Source organism: Rhineura floridana, chromosome 11 (genome assembly GCF_030035675.1).
Source record: "Rhineura floridana isolate rRhiFlo1 chromosome 11, rRhiFlo1.hap2, whole genome shotgun sequence".
Taxonomy (NCBI): domain Eukaryota; kingdom Metazoa; phylum Chordata; class Lepidosauria; order Squamata; family Rhineuridae; genus Rhineura; species Rhineura floridana.
This window is the reverse complement of record NC_084490.1, coordinates 69211397-69236156: the sequence shown is the minus strand read 5'-3', so window position 1 is coordinate 69236156 and position 24760 is coordinate 69211397. Positions and strand designations below refer to the sequence as shown.

The 24760-nt window shown below is 44.5% G+C and overlaps 2 protein-coding genes, 1 long non-coding RNA gene and 1 pseudogene across 7 annotated transcripts in view; 2 read left to right on the top strand and 2 right to left on the bottom strand.

The window, feature by feature from the left end:
• LOC133366176 (brorin-like) overlaps window positions 1-4735 on the top strand; it is a 42326-nt gene extending 37591 nt beyond the window's left edge. Inside the window, exons 3-5 of one of the 2 annotated variants that reach the window (XR_009758362.1) lie at window positions 2309-2387; window positions 2692-2798; window positions 3967-4735. Coding sequence is in view for 1 of the 2 variants with exons in the window: in XM_061588976.1 (XP_061444960.1) it covers window positions 2309-2387; window positions 3967-4037 (150 nt within the window). In the remaining variant the exon portion in view is untranslated. The remainder of the gene's footprint in view (window positions 1-2308; window positions 2388-2691; window positions 2799-3966) is intronic. The other variant, XM_061588976.1, reaches the window with a different exon arrangement.
• A 2069-nt stretch (window positions 4736-6804) lies between these two features.
• Window positions 6805-19438, bottom strand: LOC133366531 (vacuolar protein sorting-associated protein 16 homolog). 4 transcript variants are annotated; one of them, XM_061589741.1, is made up of 5 exons: window positions 19388-19438; window positions 18828-18906; window positions 12407-12498; window positions 11806-11934; window positions 6805-10796 (listed from the first exon to the last, which is right to left on the bottom strand). In XM_061589741.1, exons 2-5 carry the CDS (start codon window positions 18832-18834, stop codon window positions 10767-10769), a joined length of 258 nt encoding a protein of 85 aa, XP_061445725.1. In that variant the 5' UTR covers window positions 18835-18906; window positions 19388-19438; the 3' UTR covers window positions 6805-10766. The 4 variants fall into 4 exon arrangements, with proteins under 4 accessions (XP_061445725.1, XP_061445724.1, XP_061445726.1 ...); XM_061589740.1 differs by having other exon boundaries at window positions 6805-10358; XM_061589742.1 differs by having other exon boundaries at window positions 6805-9333.
• LOC133368123 (U2 spliceosomal RNA) lies at window positions 18427-18531 on the bottom strand (annotated as a pseudogene).
• Window positions 19439-19561: 123 nt separating the features above from the next.
• Window positions 19562-23399, top strand: LOC133366530 (uncharacterized). Its single transcript, XR_009758432.1, has 4 exons — window positions 19562-19719; window positions 21623-21747; window positions 22283-22386; window positions 23125-23399. It is a non-coding gene; the product is annotated as an uncharacterized LOC133366530 (long non-coding RNA).
• Window positions 23400-24760: the final 1361 nt, after the last annotated feature.

Here is a 24760-nt window from a genome sequence, read left to right as displayed (position 1 = left end):
AGCCCATAATACGAAGTTGTAGTATTTCTAACTTTTCAAGTGCCATGTTACTATACAGCTTTTTGTTTTCAGAATCACAAGTAAATATAGGGCGGTTGTGATAATGAAAAATCCACCCTCAGTCAGAAAAAGTTTTGAATGAGCAGACTTTTGGATGCTTCTCCAGATGAGGCTTTTGTACTGCATTCGCCAGCCTTATTCACTGAATTTTTCAGACGGTCCTATTCTTTAATTGCTTCTTTTCTGGTATAGCACAGTGGGGAGGAGAGACTGGCTGGGAGTCCAGAGTTTATGAGTTCAAATCCCCGCTCATGTCTCCTGGGTGTCAAAGGCCCGCTAAAGATCACACCCACAGTGAGTGGCTCAGGGGTGATGTGTCCTGCCACCTGTGCAGCCGTGGGCAAGCTGCATAGTCCCAAGGAGCCCAGTTGCCCCACAGCTGGCAGTTACAGACAAGAAAGGGGCTGGCTTGTGCAGTGGTGGCAAGCTGAGCAGGCCCTAGCCGGCTGGGGAGGACTAGCCTCAGAGGGAGGCAATGGTAAACCCCCTCTGAATGCCGCTTACCATGAAAGCCCTATTCAGAGGGTCGCCATAAGTAGGGATTGACTTGAAGGCAGTCCATTTCTATTTTCATATAGACATGTAAGGGGAAGGGACATAGCTCAGTGGTAGAGCATCTTTTTTTAGAATGCAGAAGATCCCACTAGGGCTAGGAGAGGCTCCTGTCTGAGAACCTCTAGAGTGAATTCATGTAGACAACACTGAGCTAGATTGTCCAAAGTTCTGACTCAGTAAAAGGCAACGTCCAGTGTTCACTGGATAGTGAACCTGGGATGTTTTGTGTGCAAAGCATGTGCTCTACCATTTAGCCACCGCCCTTTCCTCTCTTTGCCCCACTCTAATTCTTACCGTGGATCTCAATGTGGGTAAACTCAATGTTTCATAAGCAACGGCAATGTTCCTGGAGAATCTCTTGCTGCTGTAAAATGAGCTGTCCAGCCAACTATGCTAGTGGTTTGGCTCAAGAGCAGGATAACATGGAAAGGTCATAGCTCAGTGGTACAGCAGATGTGCATGCAAAAGGTACCAGGTATCTCTGAGAAAGACTCCTATCTGAAACCCTAGTGGATCCCTGCCAGTCAGAGTACACAATATTGAGCTAGATAGAGCAATGGCCTGATTCAGCATAAGACAGCTTCACATGTTCCTGTGCTTTGGTTGCAAGAGATGGTTCAGGCTATGTTGATGACACAAAGCAAAACCTCTTCACTCATTGTTTTCATATATTCTCATGGGTCCCATGCAGGGAACTCAATGGAGAACGGAAAGATGTGGGAAAGAACAACTATATTCCGATGTCATGCTAATCTGTGGTGTAGTGAAGTGTGAACAGCCCAAACTTCCTTGGTTTGAGTATTCTCTCCTACTCCTGCATGGCTGTGAGGAGCTCAAAAGCATTTGTTTACACTTTTTATTAATTTTCAGAATTTATAAAACACTCTCCATTCCAAAAACACCTGAGCACAGTACAAAAGTAGAATAGAAAGCACAATATAAATAATAAATCAGTGTTGAAAACATTGAACCAAACAGTATTAAAAACTGCACAAATAAATGGTGTAATTTGAGAAGGCTTGGTGGGGGGGGATTTTCAACAAACGTAAAAAATGCAAAATGTGGGGGCTTGTTTCACTTCTAGGAGGAGAGAATGTAAAAGCATGTGCTCAAGTCAGACGTAAGCACAGGTTGCTGTTGAAATCCACACTTGTGGTTAACCCACACTTGTGGTTTAGTGTTAATATGCGAGGTTCAGAAGCCAGAGTTTGAAGTTGTCTTGTTGTAAGCTAACCACAATTGATGTTAACTGTGATTTGTCAGTCTGGGCAACATGGTAATCTTCACTTAACAAGAAGTGGAAACAAAGACTTCCAAACTACTACTCCCAGCTGTGTGGGAATGTTTGAGTCCAGGAGAAAAGCCGGCTTGTACACTTAACACTAAGCCATAGTTTAGTATGGCACCTAAACACAACCAATGGGTGGTATTCAGTGTTAGTTCTACTCAGAGCAGGTTCATAAATTTAAATGGGTCAACTCTGAGTAGGACTTAGTTGAACACAACCCCCTGTAACTGCTACCAGGCTATGAAAGCAATTTGTCTCTTGCTGGCTACTTTGTGGCCTGCAAAAAAGTGAATAGGCCATTTCCTGTTCCTGTATTTTCTGTGGAAATAGTGGTATCTGATTTGTTCTGCACAAAAGATTCTTACATACTAAACCCTAACCATCATGTCAATTTTTCTTTTCCAGAAAATTTTCAGACTTTACGACACTGATCATTCTGGAACCATTAACAGCTATGAGATGCGTAATGCAGTTAAAGATGCAGGTATCACACAGTGCTCATTGCCGTATATCACTTAAAGTGGATTTTTGCCTCTGTTTTGCCTTTGATGTTTTTATATATAGGAAACCTAAACATAGGGGACACCTGTAGCCCTCCAGTTGTTGCTGGATTACAACTCCCATCATTTATGATCATTAACCATGGTGGCTAGGGCTGATGGGAGTCAACAGCTAGAGATATCAGTTCCTCATTACTGATCTCAGTAATATTACCTCCAAAAAGTAAGAGAGAAAAATAAAAACACATTCCTACCACCCAGAATGTTCTATTTTGTTTTTCTCCTCAGGGTTTCACCTGAGTAATCAGTTGTATGACATCTGTATGCTGACAGAAATATGAACATTGAGTTTGACAGCTTCATCTGTTGCTTTGTGTGACTGGGGGGAATGTTCCGTGAGTTTTATTTTTCCTACAATGTATTTAAAATAATTATATCCACTCAAGCTTTCCCAAGGAGGCTAACCCAGAGTGGAACACCACCTGGAAAAGCTCTGCTGGATTCTATTGCATGAATGTAATGCTGACAGAGGAGAGCTGTATGGGGATTGCCACTTGTCTTCAGACTCATCCCAGACTTTCCACCATTCCTCTAGTGGCTGACTCCTGTACTTGAGCTCTAGCCCTTGCTTCATTGCCCTAAGCTCAACAGCATACCAAGGAACAGAATGGGAAAAGGTATCAAGAAGCACTGTGTCCATATTGATTGCCAATGTTCATCTCATGAGAAAAAGGGCCATTCCAAAAAAAGATTGCTCTAAATAGCCATTGGATATGGGTTTTGTCTGAAGGAGATTAGCTCTCAAATATAGCAGCTATCAGGATCTGTGTGTGTTCAACAAGGTCACAGCTTATTGGTTACAGTGCACCAAGTATGTGGCAAGGATCCAGTCATTGACCAGTCCAACTGCTGGCTGATAAGCAGCCCAAGTGCTGGAACTGCCTACTGGGAGTTGCCCTGATTGCTGACCCATGATGTAGACATCTCCAGTGGGCTCCTCAGCCAACTGAGGAGGGCTGCTACCTGACAGCACCCCAAGCTGGGGCTGTGGGCAGAAATGCAGCACCCCAAGATCCCTTAAGGGGACCACCCAGTGGGAAAAGTAGGGTGCCTATCATCTACTTAACCAGACTATGGATCCTGTCCAATGCCTCTCCCGCCCGAGTGACGTTATTACAGATAGAAGTTAATAATGGATACCTCTACACATTGCTACGAGGAAGACAATTCCCCCCAGCAGAGCCTGGACTGTTGTGCCTATGGGTAAAATTCCTTCCCTTGTAAATATAGTGCTATCGTATATTGTCATAACAAAAAAATCAAAGTTTCATACTCTTTAGCCATATATTTCTCTGAATACTGAAACAGAAGTGAAGAAAGGTTTTAAATCTGAACCGCTGCATGTTTACTCAGAAGTAAATCCCACCAAGTTCAGTGGAGATTGCTTCCAGGTTAAGTGCAAGTAGAATGGTAGATTTAGGAGGTTTGCACAGATAGTCTAACTTTTGTTCTGCATTTCAAACATTTCTATTTTCACTTATCTTTTTTTTTCTTTTCTTCCAGTTGCTACAGCTCACCATGTATGCCTGAAAAATGCCACCTCAACCTCAAAATTACCCCGATTTTTTGACTGAAAGAAGCCAGCCAACATTCACTTGCAAGTCAAGGACCTCTGGTGAATCTCTGTCCTTTAACTTAATATGGAGAAGGCAGCACAACTCAACAGCGATATACAAAAGCAGCATCCCTTTCCCTTTACCAAATGATGGCCAACTGGAGATCTACTTCAGTTATTTATAACTGACATCAGCACTAAGGCAAAGTTATCAGCTATCATTATGATGAGAAACATATTGTTCTAGTGCACATTAGCAACTCTTGACACACAAGTGGGGAATCTCAGGCTCGGGGGCAACATGAGGTCCTTCAGGCCTATCTGGTCCCCAAGCAACACATCACCTGTATTCTGCTTAAATGCTTTTCCCTGGCTGGAACCTGTCCATGAACTGTGGTAATGTCTTGGTTGCCTTGACAGAGCATGGAGAGATGTGTCTGGGAACGTGTGTAGAAATCTGACTTGCATGCTTGAAATGTAGATAGTGTATACAAAAAGGTAAGAGTCACACCCATTGTGTCACCCACTTTTTCCTTCTGGTCCCACGCACCACTGGCATGTAGCCCCAGATGTTTGCCATCAAGAAATGCGGCCCTCTGCATGACAACTTCCTTGAAAGCCATAGCTATTTTTGTTTGCTTGAAAGATTTTGTATTGAGAGATCCTAAGGGGCGAGGAATGTTGAAAAAGTTATCACTATTAAAACAGATATTTCAAAAGTAGCAAAAAGTGATTAATTTGGTTTTTATATTAATTCAATTTACTTGAAACAAATATTTCAAAACTTGTTCATATAGTTTCCTTTGTATGCTGCAGTAAAATGTTAGCTGCATTATTTCTGTGGCGAAAGCTTTCCACTGTGAAAGATTATCCAGCAACAGGATAGATGAGTGCATGCAGTAGGGTAAATTTGCTTACTCTAGGGCCCCGTTTCCCGGCATTCCGCTAATGCGGCAGCTTTCCTCCTCTCTTTAAAAGCTGTTTTTGCTGCTTTTGCAGCATTTTCACGTCATTTTTGCGCGACACGCCCCATTAAAGTCAATGAGGTTCCACCTTACGGCGATTTCCGCTTTACGGCGGGGATCCGGAACAGAACCTGCCGTATAAGCGGGGCCCTACTGTAATGAAAAAGGCAAAGGAGTCAAAAAGTATTTATCAATACATTTATTTCCTTTTAATGTTAATTTAATCCTGGTTATTTTTATTAACATTTTTTGAGGAGATATTTGAGGAGAAAGTGTGTGTAGCTTCTACCTCTTCTGGTTCTCTCTCTATCCTCCTCCTCCCTTCTCAAGCAACAGTAGACACTTAAGTAGTGCAATAGTACAATTGTTTAGCATTTCTTTTCAAGGTTACTTAAAGAGTCTTGCCTTGGTTCAGAAGGGGTCCCTGCTGTCACAGCTGCTTCTCTGCTGGGAGAAACTGTGTGTGGCCTCCACCTCCCCTTACAGCCACCCCTTTCCTCCAAGTTTTCCATTATTTGGAGCATTGGTTCAGAAGTTTTCCATGCTGTCGCATTTGGCTATTTACTTATTGGTTTGTGGCCTCCACCACCCCTATCCTCCAATTCTTTAGAAGATTTCTCATAATGTCATATTGTATACAAAGTTTGCTCAATCATTTCTCAACTCAGCATTACCAAGGCTGTCATCTGAAACAGTGTTCCTCGGGAATGTCTTCATCCTCTTCAGAGCTGAGGACATTCACTCTGCTTCTGCTGTTGTCATAGGTATAGTCATGAGGATTCTGAGTAACGTTTGCTCCAATGCTGGCTCCAGATTGTTCTCCAAAAGAAGGTATAGGAGCATGGAAACATCCCTACATTTGTACAATTCTGTCGTCTGGTGTAGGATGAAGAGCTCTGTCTTCAACCAATCTTTCTCCAGCATTAAATGCCTGCTGTGGAAATCTTTGGCTGTGTGTTGGAATCAAAGTCCCCTGTACCAGTGATGAACTTGAAAGATGACTGGTGAATACAAATTGTTTATTGGCATGTGCGATGATGATATCACAGGTTTCCGATGCCACGCAATGCAGGATCACCTTTGGTTTGTTTCAGGGAAGGTGAGATTCCAAAGGTAATTCAGCAAACAAGCTTCAAATGGACTTTCTCACAATATCAATGGAATTCCCAGACTCTGACAGAGATGTCTTCACTGCTGCAGAATCCATGGCTGTTCTTTGGAATCTATTCTAGAGGACATTGGTGTGAGGCCTTATTCTATGGAACAGAGATAGCAAGTACAGGAAGAGACCACAGGGCAGAATGAAGGAGGCCAGAGTGCCTGGAAGCAAGATAAGCAACCCCAGGACAGGGGAGGAGGAGACCAGAAGAAGAGAAGAGAGCCCACAGCAGGGGTAAAGGAGGCCATTGGGCCTCAAGGTAAGGGAAGAGACACAAAGGTATGGGTGAAAGGAGGCAAGTGGGCCTGGAAGCAAGAGAAGAGACTTACCCGAAGGTGGGGGTGAAGTAGGCCAGGAAGGAGATATGTGGGATTAATATATTGTCATTCCTACAGTGCTTTTTTTGAAATGCTACTTACCAGTGCAGAGTACCGTCACTTCTTTTGTTGCTGCCCAAGGAAACCATTTTATGCTGGCACCCATGGCACTTTTCTCAAGATATGACTCCTGGCACCTCATTTCTTTCTCCACTTTGACCCCATACTCGGGGAGGTCATTGCTTCCATGCCATTCGTTTAACCGCACACTGGGATAGGGATATCTTCTTTTATTTCCTGGCCCACTGCCTTCTTTCACCGAAACTCTGTTGTATGTGTGTGTGTGGTTTGATGCGCTGGCCCGGTGCCTCGTTCACTGCAACTCTGGGGGTGGTGTCTCCTCTTCCTTAGAGGCCTGCTGGCCCAACCGTAAGAGTCATGCCATCCCCTAAGAGAACAGACCTCAGGGAGTCAGGAAAGGAGGCCAGTGGAGTTGAAATTAAGAGACCAAGGGAAGAGGAGAGCAGCCAGCATGCATCAAAAGAATAGACCTCTAAGGAGGATTGGGGTAAAGGAGGCCAGCAGGCCAGGAAGTAAGAGAAGAGACCTCCCCAAGGTTAGGGTAAAGAAGACCAGTGGGTCAGAAGGTAAGAGAAGAGCCGTCCCCAAGGGTGGGGGTAAAGGAGGCCAGTGGCCAGGAAGCAAGAGAAGAGCCTTCCCCGAGGGTGGCGGTAAAGGAGGCCAGTGGGCAAGGAAGTATGAGAAGAGAACCGCCAGGAGATCAGATAGAAGGAGCCCAAGAATTAAGAGAAGAGACCTCTCCGAGGGTAAGGGTAAAGGAGGCCCATTGGCCAAGAAGTAAGAGAAGGGATGACTCTTAGGGTTGGGCTGAACATGGCCAGCAGGCCTCGAAGGAAGAGGAGATACCAAATATAACACCACCCCCAGAGTTGCAGTGAAGGAGGCACCGGGCCAGGGCATAAAAAAAACACACCACACACACACATACAACAGAGCTAAGGTAAAGGAAGGCAGTGGGCCAGGAAATAAAAGAAGAGATCCCCATCCCAGTGTGCGGTTTAAGGGAGCCAGCAGGCATGGAAGCAAATGACATCCCCCTGGTTGATGGTCAGAAGGCTACTCGATCAGGAGAAGAAAATCCATCCATTCCCTGAAAAGAGAAATCCATACTCTTTCTGCAACAATCTCTTTTTCCTGAGCAGATAATCCTTTCAAACCTGCCTGCTCCTTCCTCCCCCATGCCCAATGGTCCTGACTAATGGGCCAGGGAAGGATAGCACCTCACAGAAGAAACATCACTGGTGATGTAATAATTGCCAATGACATGAAATGAACACTCCGAAGCCCAGCCCTTCTACCTGTAGCTGATACTCCTGTGGCTGGTCCAGCTGTTGCTTTTCAAAGTTTCTATGGCAACCGCACAGGAGAACACAAAGTTCTGCTCTTTGAAGGTTCCGTGTTTTATTGTGGTAACTGTACATTTCTCCCTTGGAAGTGTGCTACCTAGCAAGCAAGCCCAGAGAGCACCTGATGTTTAGGCCCCAGGTGACTGGGCATTGCCTCATCTGGTCAGATGGATAGTCTGTAGCTACATCTATTGCCCCTCTCTCATGTTTACCATTCATTCATTCATTCATTTATACCCTGCCCTTCCTCCCAGTGGGAGCCCAGTCCCTATTACAGAGAATATCATATTTCCAAAGACAATAAAGTGGTGATGATGGAATTACAGATCTATAGGGATATAAGGTTGAAACACACCCACCTCTTAAAGTCTTCCAAAAACAAAAACTGGATCAATACAAATTCCAGAAAGCCTTCATTTGGAGTATAATTTGTGGGAGCTATTTTGCATCTCCACATTTATCTGAATTCCCCCTCCCTCCCGTGTGAGAAGTCCCCTCCTCAAATGTGTCAGAAAAAGATACTGTTTTGAGAGGTTTGTCCAAAGAGGTCAGTGGGCTACGAAAGAGAACCTAATGAGAGGTTTGAGGCCATCAGTAAGCCAGGAGAAGTGTCCCCTTTGAGAAGTTTGGCTAGGACAGTGGAGCAGGAAGAGACCTTTTTGAAAGATTACTCCAAAGAGGCCCCATCCATGTCTTCCAGAGTTGCAGCTTACTGCACAAACTGCACATCCATACCCCCTACCCCAGAAAAAAGTTCTTAGTAGTCTGTCTATTTTGTGAAAGTGACTTCCCATGTTATTTGTGGATGGCAAAATTGGGGGAGGGGATTTCACAGAATGTGCTTCAGAGAGGACAGAAGTTCTCTGACAGTTCAGGAGGATCTCAAAAAAAGTTTTCCAGAAAAGTTTGTAGGGCTGATCCAAAATCTCTTTAAAAACCTTATACATCTTCCTCTTCCCTCACTGTTAGGGATAGATGAAACTGTCCATTTCCACTTATCTCAGTTTGGTAAGACAGCTGCAGCAGTTTCTGGGCCAAGATAGCTTGATTACTGTTGTCCATGCAATGGTAACCTCCAGGCTGCATTACTGTAATGTGCTCAATGTGGGGCTACCCGTGAGGTTGGTCCGGAAGCCGCAGCTGGTGCAAAATGCAGTGGTGAGACTGCTCCCTGGGGCAGGGTATCGTCAACATGTCAGCCCTCTGCTGAAAGAATTGCACTGGCTGCCCATTTCCTGCCAGGCTAAGTTCAAAGTTCTAGAATTAAGTTCTAGTTTTGGATTTGCTACCAGGCCAAGTTCAAGATGTGCTTTCCATGTTATGGGTTCCACATAGTACTTGTTCTACTCTTGTAAAAAATCAGTCCTTTAGTGTGGCAGCAGCTACCCTTTGGAACTCCCTGCCTATTGACATTAGGCAGACACCGTCATTGTACTCTTTTCAGCACCTGCTAAAAACATTTTTGTTTAGGCAAGTCTACCCAGGCTTGTAGAAGCTATTGTGTTTTTTTATCTATTTTTAACTCATTGTTGGTTTTATTATTTTGAATTTTAAATACCTGTTTTTACCTGTTTCTGCCAATAATTTCATTGTTATAATTCCTTCTGTAAACTGCTTTGAGATTTCTTACACTAAAACGTTATATAAATGTAAATGGGGTGACTGGAGTGCTTTCCTGTCCAATATTGTTCATTGAGTTGCAGTTGCTGCGGCCTTCATACATGAACAAGGTACTTGGTTGGGTTTGTGCAACCACTTTGGCCTTGGACCTTGGACCTTCATGGTTGATAAAATCTGGCAGGGAGAGGACAGCTGGATAGGCCAGGGAGATAATTAACGTTTCTCTCTAAGAAGAAGTGGTTCTGAAGCACTTCCTGGGGGCAGGGGGAGGAGAGAGACATCAGGTAACAGCCACCATGATGACAGAAGAAGAATGGCTAGGAATGGCAGGGGACCTCAGTGGCTAGGAGTGCCTTTTACCAGCTTCGGCTAGTAAAACAGCTACGGCAGTTTCCAGCTCGGAATAGCTTGACCACTGTTGTCCATGCAACGGTAACCTCAAGGCTGGATTACATATGTACAAAAATAATTTTGCAAGAAAATTGCAATAATTTTTTTAAAAGACTGGATTACCTTAATGACCTGAAGCTGGCAGAGCGATTAGGCCCGATGCTCTCATGGAACGGCAGGAGGGATGGCTCAGGATCACAGGCCAGCTGCCCCTGACCCTTGGAAAGCCTCATTCCAGGTCCTTCTGCTGGCTGCTGCCGGCAAGGATCTTGCTGGCATCACTTCTGCCCTCTCAGCAAGCGGAAGGGGGAGCCTCATCAGCATGTGATGCTGGGGTCACTCAGCAAGGCTGCGGCTGCCAGAGGCCAGCAGGGTGACTGGAGGGCCACCTCAGCCCAATCCACACATACCCAGGCCACCACAAAGGGGTTTGGGATTGCTCTGCCACTCATTTTTAGAACTCTTAATATAATAATAAAAAAAATCTCTAAGTGGTATATGTAAAAACAACATAAAAAAATGCAAACATTAACATTCAATAAAATGTCCTGATATTAAGACAGAAACAGAAGATTTTGTATTGATTTATAAATAAAAGAGTTGTCAACTGTAAAGGGTTTGCCCTCACGACAACTCTGTGAGGCAGCACACACTGCCACTCCCATTTTACAGATGGGGAGGGTCAATTTTTGACTTAAAACAACTGTGCATATAATTAGATGCAACCCTCTATTTTGAAATGCATTTTTTTCTTATCAGAATGAAGGAGGAAAATGAAGAGCAGATAAATTTAGAGAAAATTAGTCAGGCTTTTGATTTCTGCGAAGCCAGGTGATTCATCCAAATATTCAGTATTGTTTTCCTGTAATTTTATGATTTGAAGAAGGATGGGAAATAATGCTAGAAAAAAAGTTGGGGAAAGTCTGGTACATTTTACTGATCATTATAAAAACAGAGGAACAAATGTAAATATTATTTAGTGATAAAATCTGAAGTAATCCTTTTTTATGCTTTATGAAACAAAGTAAAAAAATCTGTATGATCTCTATTGCCAAAAGAACTAATAACCTGTTTTTACGTACAAATGTATGTAATTCATATTTGTACTATATTATGCTATGATTATAAACGGGGGAAATGAAATGTATTTTTGCAAGAGGTGGGCTGAGAGAAAGAAGTGAGGAAGTGTGGTGTAGTGGTTAGGACGCTGGATTAGGACCTGGGGATCAAAGTTCAAATCCTTACTCAGCTATGAAGCTCACTGGGTGACTTTGGGCCAGTCGCTGTCCCTCAGTAATCTACCTCACAGGGTTGTTGTGAGGATAAAATTGAGATAGGGTGAAGTGTGCACACCACAATGACCTTCTTGGAGGAAAAGTCGGATATTAATGTAGTAATAACAACAATAACAATAATAATGTAATAGACCCTGAACAGCTGAAGAGAAAAAAAAGCTTCACTAAGTTTGGTAGAAAGGCATTTTAAAAAAAAGTTTCTACCAAACTTGATAAAACTTTTTCTGTCCAGCTATTCCGGGTCACTTACAACATAATGTAACCTCAATTCTTTCTATCAGCTGAGCTCTTGCAAAAAATACATTTCATTTCCATCCCTATGTTTAGCCTTTAGTTGCTGAAGGAACACTAATGGCTCACTGACAATGAACCTGCAGAGCAAACCAACCCAACCCATAAGTCCCAACCCAAAGACACCCCTCCCCCGGTCACTTTGGGTTTGGAACCTTCAGCAGACATTTCCTGCAAATTTACTCTTAGCAGCCATGAGGACTAGAAGCCTGCAGTGTTCCAAGCCAGGCCCCAGTTCCCCATCACCCAGCCCTGCTTCCATCTGATGTCCAAAGGCAAAGACAGTGAGTTGGCTGTAATCCCTTCTCTCTGAGGCCACTTACATTTCCCATGCTGAAGCGCCGCTTGAACTCACAGAAAAGGCTGTAGATGAGGACTGAGCCATCCTCCTGGATGCAGAGGAGGTCCTCGCTGGTCGTCCAGCCAAGATGCACAACCGAGCAGTTCTTCCACTGTGGGAGGAGGAGAACCAAGCAGTGACAGGCACTTTTATTTTCCACACTGCACTTTCTGCTTCAACAGCACAGGGTTCAAACTCAGAGAGCTTTGCCAAGTACAAATCCCAGCCAGCCACAATCCCATTTTCCCTTGCTGACCCTAGGCTGGAAATTCCCTCCCAGAATCACTGCACAGGGCTATCTCTCCTCAAACTCAGGAAGCCTATGGCTTACTCCCAAAGTCCTCATTCCCCGGCTGGAACAAAACCCAAGTGCATGCAACTGCATTTGCTCCTATTCATCCCTCGTAACGCTTGCATTCCCAGTCATTCTCATCTCCCTCTGTTGCCCTCACTGCTGGAATTGTAACCGCTTTGGGGCAGAGAACTGTCCTCCCCCTCCCTCCCCCTTTTTGCTGCTGTTACTCTGCAAAGTGTAGTGTTTACTGATGGCTGCACATCACTGATAACGTAAGTGTCCTACTTACTGGAATGCTAGCCAAGCGGACCCCAGAGGCAGAATAGATTTCAAGAGGTGGCCAGGAACTGGGAGATTCTTCTTTCTTGGTTTTCAGCAAAGCTAGAAGATAAAAAGAGTTAAATAAAAAACCTGGAGAGAAGCCAACTCTCCAATTACCCCTTTTCCCAGCTCTCATTTAATTCCTTGGGCAGTTTCTTTCATTATATTATATTATTACCAGAAGTTTCATACTTGCCGTTGCTTGGGAATTCAAAGAAACCAAAAAAATCGGTGCTGTTTTGAAAGGTTCAGTCTGCCATCTTGATTCAAAATGGTGTCCAGTTGTAGCCCAACAGAGATGAAAACCTGCCTTCAGTCTCAAAAACCACCACGCAACGTTACAGTCCTGCTTCAGATGAAACCAAATCCAAGTCCATTCACAGGGACAATCCAAAAGGAAAGGGCCAGTCACTATCTCCTTGACATGCTAGGTTTCAAACTGCAGGGAGATTTTTTTTCTTCCCCTCCCCTCCCCCACAAGGGAACGTTCAAATGTGCACCCCTTCTTTTGCAGCTCAAAGTGGTACAGTCAAGGGATAACTTTACCACTTGATTCTGCTGGCCGAACAAACTGGTCTTGAGTATTTTCCAGAAGCATAGCTTGGCATGGAGAAAGTGGAGAGAGGAAAGTGTTTCTCCCTCTCTCATAACACTAGAACTCGTGGGCATCCAATGAATGTTGGGAGATTCAGGACAGACAAAAGAAAGTACTTCTTCATGCGGCACACAGTACAGCTATGGAACTCACTCCCACAAGAGGCAGCGATGGCCACCAACTTGGAGGGCTTTAAAAGAGAATTACACATGGAGGAAAAGGCTATCAATAGCTACTAGCCATGATAGCTGTGCTGTGCCACCATAGTCAGAGGCAGTGTGCTTCTGAAAACCAGTTGCAGGTAGCCACAGGAGGGGAGACTGCTCTTGCACTCAGGTCCTGCTTGTGGGCTTCCCATGGGGACATCTGGTTGGCCACTCTGAGAACAGGATGCTGGACTAGATGGTCCATTGGCCTGGTCCAGCAGCCAGGATCATCTTATGTTCTTCAGACTGTCCTGTGTGTGCTGGCTTGAAATGCCCCCAATTAAGGCAGCATGGACAAAACTTTAATTGGTTCCGAGAATGCCGTAGATTACATACAAATGGAAGGTTTGTTATTATGTACTGTATATTAACTGAGAATTTTGCCCCATTGCTTGTTTTTAACAGGGCCAATAAGTGCCATGAATCCTTGTTGCAACCAAGGAGAACAGGCCAAGAACCTTCACACTCTCCTTTCAGTCCTGCACTAAAAAACCAATGCAAAGGGCTGCTGCTCTACCCTTTCCCAGGAAGCTAAATTTGGCGTTAAATCCAGACTTGAAAAATTTGGCTTTAAATCTAAACTGAATCGAATTTTCACCAAAGTAAGAGTAAGTTACCTAAAACACCATGTGGGATGAGCGGAGGTGCCCCTGCGCTAGTCTGACCGCAGTATCTACACAGTAAGACATGGGGTGGGTCAGGGAATCTCCCTCTCACGAGAGGAAACTTTTATTTGAACTGTACCGCTGCTTTTCCACTCTATGTTGTTGAACTGTGTTTTATTGTAATATGATCTGTTTTTTAATATGTATTTTGTATCTTCCTTTTATATCTGTTTAATTGTGGTAGCCTATGGCTTTGAACAATAAAGACTTCATTCATTCAGAATTCTTCACCCATCCCTTATGGCCACTAGCCACAATGACTATGTTCTCCTTCCTCTGTTGAACATAAGAGCCTGCTGGATCAGGCCAGTGGCCCATCTAGTCCAGCTTCCTGTTCTCACAGTAGCCAACCAGATGCCCCAATGGGAAGCCCACAAGTGCAACAGAAACTATCCGCACTTGTGATTCGCAGCAACTGGTATTCAGGGCATTCTGCCTCCAACAGCAGAAGGAAAACATAGCCACTGCGGCTAATAGCCATTTTGAGAATGGCAGATTGCCCTAGGGCCTCCAATTAACAGCGGGCCCTATTCCTAGGCCCCTATTTATTTCTATAGATCCCACTCTTTCTCCAAGAATCTTAGGGCTACCTCGCGCCAGTCCTGTGGGGTACGTTAGACAGAGAGAGAGAGTGACTAGCTATTTTCCTCTTTCAACAAGCCACCCCTAAACCATGCAAAGAACTCAAGTAAAAAAACCAACAATCACAGAATTTGGGCATTTTTTTAAAAAAAAACACATCTGTAACAGTATGAAATACGACATTTTCAGGCAAAAGGAAGTTATGAGACAGTAGACATGAAACCCACACACAAAGACTGACAAAAATACTCAGCAGGAGCATTTTCACATTTTAAATTTTTACTCATCATTGTTTTTGCTTATTTATCGCCTTGGACCAGTCCCTAACTCTCAACCTAACCTACCTCGCAGGGCTGTTGTGAAGATACAGAAGGCAGAATTAAAATGGGGAAAAAGGAAACTAAGGCTGCAATGCAATACATGTCTACTCAGAAGTAAGCTTTATTGGGTTCAATGGGACTTACTCCCAGGTAAGTGTGTACACAATATATACTCGCCTGGGAGTAAGTCCCATTAAACCCAATGGGACTTACTTCTGAGTAGACAAGTACTGGATTGCAGGTCAGTCCTTGTATTACATGCATCACATTTTACTTGCCTTAACCAGATTGATGCATCTTTGTACTATAAAGGGTCATATTTTTTCTCTCCCCCCTCTCGCCCACAAATTGGTACAGCTGCAACCAGACCTTATCTTGCCTAATTATATCCTATATAAGGTTGTCAGGCTCAGGGCCTGAGAATGACTCTGTATCTTTAAGAGGAGAACATTCAGCCCAGTGCAGGTTTTCTCCACACTGTAATGGGAAAAACCACAAGGTGGAATTCTCCCTTGCCCGTGCACAACTTTTAAAGCTACAGAAGACCTCTTGGAGGCTGGGCCCTAGGTATGTTGCGCATTCATTAGTGAATTGAAAAGAGCAATTTAAAAAGATAATTTTTAAACAGAGCCAATGCTAATCCATGTCATCAGTACTGAGCTACATGGTACCGAATGGCCTGAGCTGGTATAAGGCAGATTCCTTTGTTGCTAAAAGTGGAAAGAGACCCAAGGGCCACAGGGACTCCAAACTTTATTTCTGTATTTTATTTACATTTATATACCGTTTTATTGTAAAAAATCTCAAAGCAGTTTACAGAAGGAATTAAAACAATGAAATTATTGGCAGAAACAGTTAAAGACAGGTATTTAAAATTCAAAACAATAAAACCAACAATGAGTTAAAAACAGATAAAAAACGCAATAGCCTGGGTAGACTTGCCTAAACAAAAACGTTTTTAGCAGGTGCTGAAAAGAGTACAATGACAGTGTCTGCCTAATGTCAATAGGCAGGGAGTTCCAAAGGGTAGCTGCTAAAGGACTGATTTTTTACAAGAGTAGAACAAGTACTATGTGGAACCCATAACATGGAAAGCACATCTTGAACTTGGCCTGGTAGCAAATCCAAAACTAGAACTTAATTCTAGAACTTTGAACTTAGCCTGGCAGGAAATGGGCAGCCAGTGCAATTCTTTCAGCAGAGGGCTGACATGTTGACGATACCCTGCCCCAGGGAGCAGTCTCACCACTGCATTTTGCACCAGCTGCGGCTTCCGGACCAAACTCACGGGTAGCCCCCACATTGAGCACGTTACAGTAATGCAGCCTGGAGGTTACCATTGCATGGACAACAGTAATCAAGCTATCTTGGCCCAGATATGGTTGCAGCTGTCTTATCAGCAGAAGCCGGTAAAAGGCACTTCTAGCCACTGAGGTCACCTGGGCCTCTAGTGACAAAGATGGATCCAGAAGCACCCCCAGACTACGGACCTGCTCTTTCAGAGGGAGTACAACCCCATCCAAAAAGCAGGCAACCAACCAATTATCCGAGAGCGGCCCCCAGTACTTCAGCTAAATCCCACTCTAGTCAGTCAATACATGGAAAGAGGAAGGCTTTACTAGGAACTTACTGGCGGTCTGGAAGCCCCAATAATATAAAGACAATGTTGCAGTGGAATAAGCGTGCAGATTGTTTGCAGAAATGTGTACATCGGTAAAAACTCTATAAAATATGTTTGATAGGAAAAATTCACACTAAAAATGCTGAAGAATTTTCATGAGGACTTTTTAAAAATGAAATGAATTATATTAGGAGAAATTGCTTGCAGAAATGCATACATTGGCCAAAAACTACATATAAAAATGGAGCATACTTGTCCCAGCAATATTACATGAGAAAAGAATCTTAGGATTGTTGTTGATCACAAGCTGAATATGAGCCAACAGTGTGATGTGGTTGCAAAAGGGAAAATGCTATTTTAGGCTGCATTACCAAAAAATGTAGTTTTCAAATTGTGATAAGTATTGGTTCCTCTCTACTCTGGGAGTGTCTGAACCATACAGATTCTCAGGTGACTCAGGTCTCCAATGTGTTCAACATAGCTGTCCACAACATACCGCTGGATGGTGTCTGATCTGGGATCATTCCTGGAAGTACTGTAATATCAGGTCAATACAGGAACCATCTCCCAGTTCTAAATATCCATTTAATATGTAGTTCTCAAATATAATAAAATAATAAAATAAAATAAAATTTTATTCGTTAATCGCCCATCTGTCCGAGTCAACGGACACTCTGGGCGACATACAGCAGTTCAAAATACAATATAAAAACAATATACAAATCAACAGATCACAACAACAACATCAATTTATCTAAACCATCTTTCAATTAGTACACCATAAAACTAATCCACCCCAGAAATCCCATAGGCCTGCCTGAATAGCCAGGTCTTTAAGGCTCGGCGAAAACCCATCAGGGAGGAGGCATGTCGAAGGTCAAAAGGAAGCGAGTTCCAGAGGGTGGGGGCCACAATCGAAAATGCCCTCTCTCTGGTCCGCACCAGCCTAGCTGTTTTCACTGGTGGGACCGAGAGAAGGTCTTGTGAGGCTGATGTTGTTTGGTGGCATAATTGGTGATACTGAAGGCGTTCCTTCAGATAAACTGGGCCGAAACCATATAGGGTTTTAAAGGTCAATACCAACACCTTGAATTGGGCCGGGTAGACAACTGGTAACCAGTGTAGATCTACCAACACTGGCGTGATATGATCCCGGCGACGGCTCTGCTTTATCAAGCGTGCCGCCGCATTTTGTACCAGCTGCAATTTCCGGACTGTTTTCAAGGGTAACCCCATGTAGAGCGCATTACAGTAGTCTAAACGAGAGGAGACCAGGGCATGTATCACTTGTGGGAGCAGATGTACAGGAAGGTAGGGTCGCAGCCTCTGTATCAGATGTAGTTGATACCAAGCTGCCCGGCTCACTGCCGAGACCTGAGCCTCCATGGACAGCTGGGAGTCAAGAATGACCCCTAGGCTGCAGACCTGGTCCTTCAGGGGTAATCTTACCCCATTGAGCACCAAGGTTAAATCTCTCAACCTTCTCTTATCACCCACGAGCACCACCTCGGTCTTATCGGGGTTTAGCTTCAGTCTGTTCTCTCCCATCCATCCACTTATGGACTCCAGGCATTTAGACAAGGTATTCACAGCTATTGGTGACACTGCAGCCCAAAACTCCTGATGATGGCTCCCAGCCGTTTCATATAGATGTTGAATAGCATGGGGGAGAGGATAGAACCCTGTGGCACTCCACAGTTGAGAGGCCAAGGGTCTGAAACCTCATCCCCCAATGCTACCCATTGATGTGCCCCCTATTCCCAATTTCTCCAGGCGATTACCATGGTCAAAAGCCACTGAGAGATCCAGGAGGACGAGGGATATGTATTCTCCCCTATCCAACACCCTCCTCATATCATCTACCAAAGCAACCAAGGCTGTTTCAGGTGAACGAGGAATATGTATTCTCCCCTATCCCCTATCCAACACCCTCCTCGTATCATCTACCAGAGCAACCAAGGCTGTTTCAGTTCCGTGTCCAGTCCTGAAGCACGATTGGAAAGGATGTAAGTAATCTGCTTCTTCCAAGTGTGTAAAGAACATATCAGACATTACACTGAGAAGAACAGATCCTACACTTGACCACAACCCAAAGGCCAACAAACCTTAACTAGACTGCACAAAACACACCCTGGACACCTTTTCTGATGGGTTTTGAGCTGAACAAGGGCACATGCATGCTCCAAGGAACTCAACACGCTATCAGAATCAATACCATTTCTAATTCCACAAAACAGACTCCAACACTGTTCCTCTTTCTACTGTCCATGTAATCAGCCTCTTGACAGACAGTTTAATCTCAAAAAGGGTGGGTTTTCTCGATTTCGTCAATTTCACAACTGTCCCTCTGCTTCTTCTGACAGCCATTGGTATGATATTTGCATAAACACGCCCACTTACCAGGCATGTTAACTCTCTGTATGCCAGCAGACGGTCTCAGAGTTTCATTCTGCTAGTTTTCTGTTCTTTGGAGAGCATCCTGCAAAAAACAAAACAAAAAAAACCCAATGTGCAACCCAAACATTTGTGCTTACATTAACATTTGTGCTTGTTAGTAAATGGGTGTTTCGCAGGAAAAACGTTTCTCATAAAATACTCAGTGAGGAAATAATAGCGATGGACTCTATTTGAAGCACTTTTCTTTAAGTGTTTTTCTTTAAGAAAATAACTTTTTTTTAAAAAAAAATACATTTTCCACAAGGAATAATAATAAAATAAGGATTAGAGTTACAAAGGCCAGAAACACTTTCTGTCGGCCTGTTTTCGAGATACACAAAGCCTAATCAAAACTAGGTGGGAATAATAATAATAATGGATTTTCGCATTCCTGTAGCCTGAAGACTTCCTGCTCCTCTGAGCAGCTGACCCTTTTTCACCCCACAAAGCGTCAAAGGGGAACCCGGCATTATTGGACCGCTCTAGGAACTTCAAATAAAAAAAAAATCCTCTATATTTCTCACCCATCAATTGTCATCCACGCCCCATTGCCAGTCACACTTCGTTTCGGCGTGTAGTCACAAGCTGGAGTGGTAGCTCGCTTTTATCCTTTTGTGGGCGGGGCGAAAGAGGCAGTGCAGAAAGCGGCGCCGTAAGTAACCGAGTCGCTGCGCCCTTTCCTTTTCTTCGTCTCCACAGAGAAGTGGCGGAAAGGAGGTCGGCAATGGTGCCGCTGGCTGTGAAGGCCGTACTGGGCAAGCTCAGGGTCTTCGACCTGCACGTGGCAGAGGGCGAAGACGGGGGCACTGTAGCCGAGAAACATGAGCGGCTGAGCAATAGCGGAGGCGATAAACGGGTGGGAAGATTGAGAGGGGGGGCTGTTTGTGGGCAGGTGCCTCTGTGAGGGAGCAGTGGGGAATTTGGGGGGCCTGGAGAGGAGGTGGGAGAAGCAATTCTGCGGAAGAGGGGAGGGCTTTTGGAGATGGCGGGAGTATTTTTTTTTTTAAAAAATGGATTTTACTGAAACGGTACCAAAAGTCCTATCTAGCCCACTATCCTGTTTTCAACCACGGCCAGCTAGAATTCCCCCAAGGAGAGCCTGGAGGAGACGGCCATTTGTCCCCCAGCAGCTAATGTTCTAAGGTAGACTGCCCCTGAACGTGGAGACTCTGCTGGTCTCTCGCAACTGCCCCCTCCCCACGCTGTGTAAGAACAGAAGGGCCGCCTTCTTGGGTCACACAGATAGTCTGTCTAGTTGCAGGCATCGCAATCAACCATAGCATAACACATCTGGTTGTGTTCAGTACTCATATTGATTTTTAATTGTATTTATGTTGCTTTTTTATTGCATTACAGACTGAACTCTGAAATATAATTAAGACGGAATGCAAATAAAATACAATATCTAAGAAGTAAAAGAAGCAATAAAAATATAACTGGATATTGCTCACCTGGCACAGCATTATGACAATGGCTACAACAGATAGAAAAATCATTTAAGTGGTCCATCAAGACCATCAGCAATTTTCAAGTGGTCTGGGGGGGGGGATTAATTGGGGAACAGCCAGATACCCCTGGAAGCTCTCAAACAGGGTAGGAGAGAGGTGGTAGGTTTCCCTTGTTGTTTTTGGAATCTGGTATTGAGGGATATCCTGCTCCTGTATATGGAAGCTCCACTGAGCCAACATGTTAGACTTTCTGTAGTGAGTTTGTATCCAAAATGGGGAATTATGGCCCTCTAGATGTTGGTGGACTACAGCTCCCATTATCCTAGACTGTTGGCCACACTGGCTGGGGCTGATGGGATCTGGAGTACAGCAGCATTTGGAGGGCTGCAGGTTCCCTATTCCTGGTTTATAAGAACACAGGAGCTGCCCAAGGGGCCGTGTAGTCCAGTATGATCAAAAGGCCATCCAGATTCGTCTGAAAAGTACATGAAGAGGGCAGGGACAACCTTTCCCTCTTTGTCCTTGTGATCTGGTATTCCGAGGTAGATCGTCTGAAGATGCAGGTGCCATTTAGCTGATAGCCATTAATGTTATTTTTGTTGTAATATTTTAAGACATGTTAGCTTAAAGTGTTTAAGATTTTTCTTTTGTTAAAAAATGATTTTTTAAATTTTAGATTTGTCTAGTACTGTATCCATTCCAGCTGACCATTTTGGGATTGTGTCCATTATGTCTGTTTATTTTTAAGACAATTTCTAAAACTGGAAATTTTTCTGCAGAAAAACGTGACAGTGGAAATGTTCCATTTTCCATCTCTGAGGTGGGTTAGGAGAGGGTAAGGCTATCACTGTAATAAGCAGGACTGTAGTTGTCTGGGGTCTCGGGGGGGGTCTTAGACCCCTTGCTTTTTTGGGAGCAAGGTCCCTATGTCTCCAGTGTCCTATGAGCCAATCAACATGAAAGGAAAGTATGTTAGCCACTGAGAAGAATCTTCTAACATGCTTCCTTGTCCTTTCCTGCTTATTAGAGCCCTCAAAGTGAAAGGAGGTGAGTCAGCCACTGAGAAGATTCTTCTCAGCAGCTAACAGACTCCCCTTACATCTGTTGTTGTGGAAGAAGCCATGTGTGAGAAGGACTGAGGAGTGTGGAGATGATTACGGAAAACAAGCAAGCGAGTGAGGGAGTATGGCATAACTATCATGAAGGGACCCTGCACTTCTGAATTTGCCACTACACTTCTGGTAATAAGGTCCTTGGGAAATTGGTGAACCCCATTTCTTCCACTGATTTAAGAACTTCTGTCTCTTGTAGTGGTGGAACTTTGCACGTTGTACAGGTTGGAAGAGAGTGACCTTGCAGAAAGAATAATAGTTTTTGCTCTGACGAAGCAATCTGTTCATCTCACACTCGATTCTCTGAACGTCTTCGAACGTGAAGTAAGGGAGCTTTCCAAAGAACCCGTGGCAGATAAATGTTTTGGTTTGACTGTTTGTTAGGTGGATGCATGGTGGTTAAGGCCCCCTTTGTACCAGGCATTGAAAGCACTATTGTAGCACTTTAAACAGTCATGACTTCCCCCCAAAAATCGGGAACTGTAGTTTGTGAAAAGTGCTGAGAGTTAAGAGATCCCTACTCCCCTGTACAGAGCTAGTTACCAGAGGTCCCTGGGAAGAGGGATTGATTGTTAAACCACTCTTTGTGTGGCTCCGTGAGGGGAATAGGGGTCTCCTAACGACGCTCAGCACCCTTCACAAACTACAGTTCCCAGGATTCTTTGAGGGAAGCCATGACTGTTAAAGGGCTCCTACTGGGAGGAAGGGTGGGATATAAATCTAACAAATTAATAAAGTGGTACGACACTCTGATCCTAGAGGCGGCTGATCCACTCTGGCCTCTATATCTCAGAGAGACATCTCTCTCTCCTCCCCCTCCCTCTCCCCCTCTCTCTCCCCCCCCCTCTGCCCTTCCTAGGAAGCTGAGAGCAACCCTCAGTGCCAGCGTCTTCAGATGAAAGATCTCATAATCTCTGACAAAGTACCCTCTGCTGCTGGAGAACATCATCAAGCACACCGATGGTCTGTTATGTTGTTGTTGTTATTAATTAGATTTAGATTTATTACATGTATGTGTGTGTCCCAGAAGAGCTCTGTCTCTATTATTTAAGAGTCATGTTTGGTGGTGCCTCCCCTCCACCCCCGGATGTGGAATGCTCTCCCCAGGGAGGCACGCCCAGCGCTTTCTCTATCCATCTTCAAGTGCCAGACAAAGACCTTCCTTTTCTCTCAGGCCTTTGGCCCTTGATAAGTGTTTTTAGCTCTTTTTGCTTGGGTTTTTAATACTGTGTGTTTTAAAATCTGTTCTATGAGTCGTAATTCACCTAGAGACTGTTGGTGTGAGGCGACTAACTAATGAAAATCATCATCATCTGTTAGTGAATTATGTAAACTTTCTGCTGTTGTGAGCCACTTTTGAGCATGGCTTACTATACAAAGTCAGCACACAAATATTTATATGTATACACCCACACATCTATCTCTTCCCCCCCCCCGGTATTAGCACACTGTGGGCCTTTGTTTGTGTCATTCAGAAACCGACATCTGTATTAACAAATAAGAATTATTTTGGATTACATATTGCTGCTGTTGCTGCTCATCTGTCTTTCAGATGCCAATTTTTTAAAAGAAATTTTCCTTTCTATTTTGTGTTGGGATCTGCTTTGGTGCCACACCCGTGTTTCAAAAGCAGCTTGCAAGATGCTTGTAAATAAAAATAAACTTTGCCAGCAGCTCCCCTCACTCTGCGGTTTTGCTTAGGGGAGACTTTGGAGCACAAGAAGCTGTGTTGGGCCTGGGACCAGTGTCGTGAGATCCTCCGATACGTGAACGAGGCGGTAAAGCTGGCGGAAAACCAGCAGCGCCTGGATGCCACCTCTCTGGAGCGTACCAGCAACCGAACTGTGGAACAGCCTACCTGAGGAGATACGCCTGGCGCCTACGGTACTTTCTTTTAGATGCCAGGTTAAGACCTGGCTATACTCCCAGGCATTTTAATGTTCAATGTTTCATATTCAATGTTTTTAGTTTAACTTGCTGCTATTTGTTATTGATTTTATTGTAATATTGTATTTTAATCCTATTTTGTTCACCGCCCAGAGAGCTACTTGCTATGGGCGGTTTATAAATGAAATGAAATAAATAAAATAAATAAATAAACCCGCTGGCAGCGTAGTTCAAGGTATGGCCTCTCCTTTGTCCTGGGCCTGAGTTCCTGCCTTTGTACTGCTCTTCCCTTCCTCAAAATACTGCCTTTCTCTGCTGCCCAGAACCTTGACCTCCGAAGCCGGTGCATGATCCACGAGGGGCCCCTGAGTTGGCACATCAGCAAAAATAAGACTGTGGGTACGTGGCTGCCACTCCCCACCCCAGCATACACGGCACAGTACAGGTCTCTCAGAGGGGGAAAGTTTGTGTGTGTGTTCTTCCTCTCTAGTTGACTTTGTTACTTGCATCCCACATTTCTGTCAAAATGGTAGTCAAAGCAGGGAGGCGTCATGGCTTAGTGGTAGGAAGGCTCTGAAGTGGTAGGAAGTCTGAAACCCTGCGGAGCTGCTGCCAGTCAATGTAGACAGAGCAAGCTTGAGCTAGGTGGGCCCAAGGGACTTGTCTGTTCAGCTTACAAAAAGATGTACAGAACAAAGTAATTTTGAAACAAAATCCCTAAAAATAAATAGTGAACCAGCTGTTGAAACATCAGAACTTCCAGCAGTATTCAAAAAAGGTTAAAACAGGCCACAGATTGAAAGACGTCCAAGATAGCCCCTCTCTGGAAGGTCGGGTGTAGCTCTGCGGGTAAAGCATCTGCCTGACATGCAGAGGTTCCCAGGGTCAATCCCCAATGGCATCTCCAGGAGGGCTGGGGGAAAACTCCCTGTTTGACATTCTGGGCAGTTCTGAGTTACATGGACCCCAAGGGTCTGACTTGGTACCGGGCATCTTCCTTGGTACCCATGACTAAGTGGGCCTTTAGTTGATTCAGCTGCTGGGCACTCCTGATGTCCTTCTCAGGATCTGTGAAGCAGGTAAACAACTGCAACCCTCTGTCTCTCAGATCTGCACATGCTGCTACTTGAAGATCTCCTGGTGCTTCTGCAACGGCAGGATGAAAAGCTGGTTCTGAAGTGCCATAGCAAGATGGTGCTGGGTTCCTCGGACACCAAGCAGACATTCAGCCCTGTCCTCAAGCTCAATGCAGTCCTCATCCGTTCCGTAGCCACAGGTACAGGAGAGGCCTCGCTGTGCGCCTGGTGCTTGATCCTGGAGAGCCCTACTTTGGCCTGCACTACAGACCAGGCAGCTTTGCCCCAAGTCCCTGAGTAGGAAGCAAAGAGTTTGCTTGACTCAGAGTGGTTAGGATGGGAAGAAAAGGTTTCCACGGTGCATTCTCCCTCCT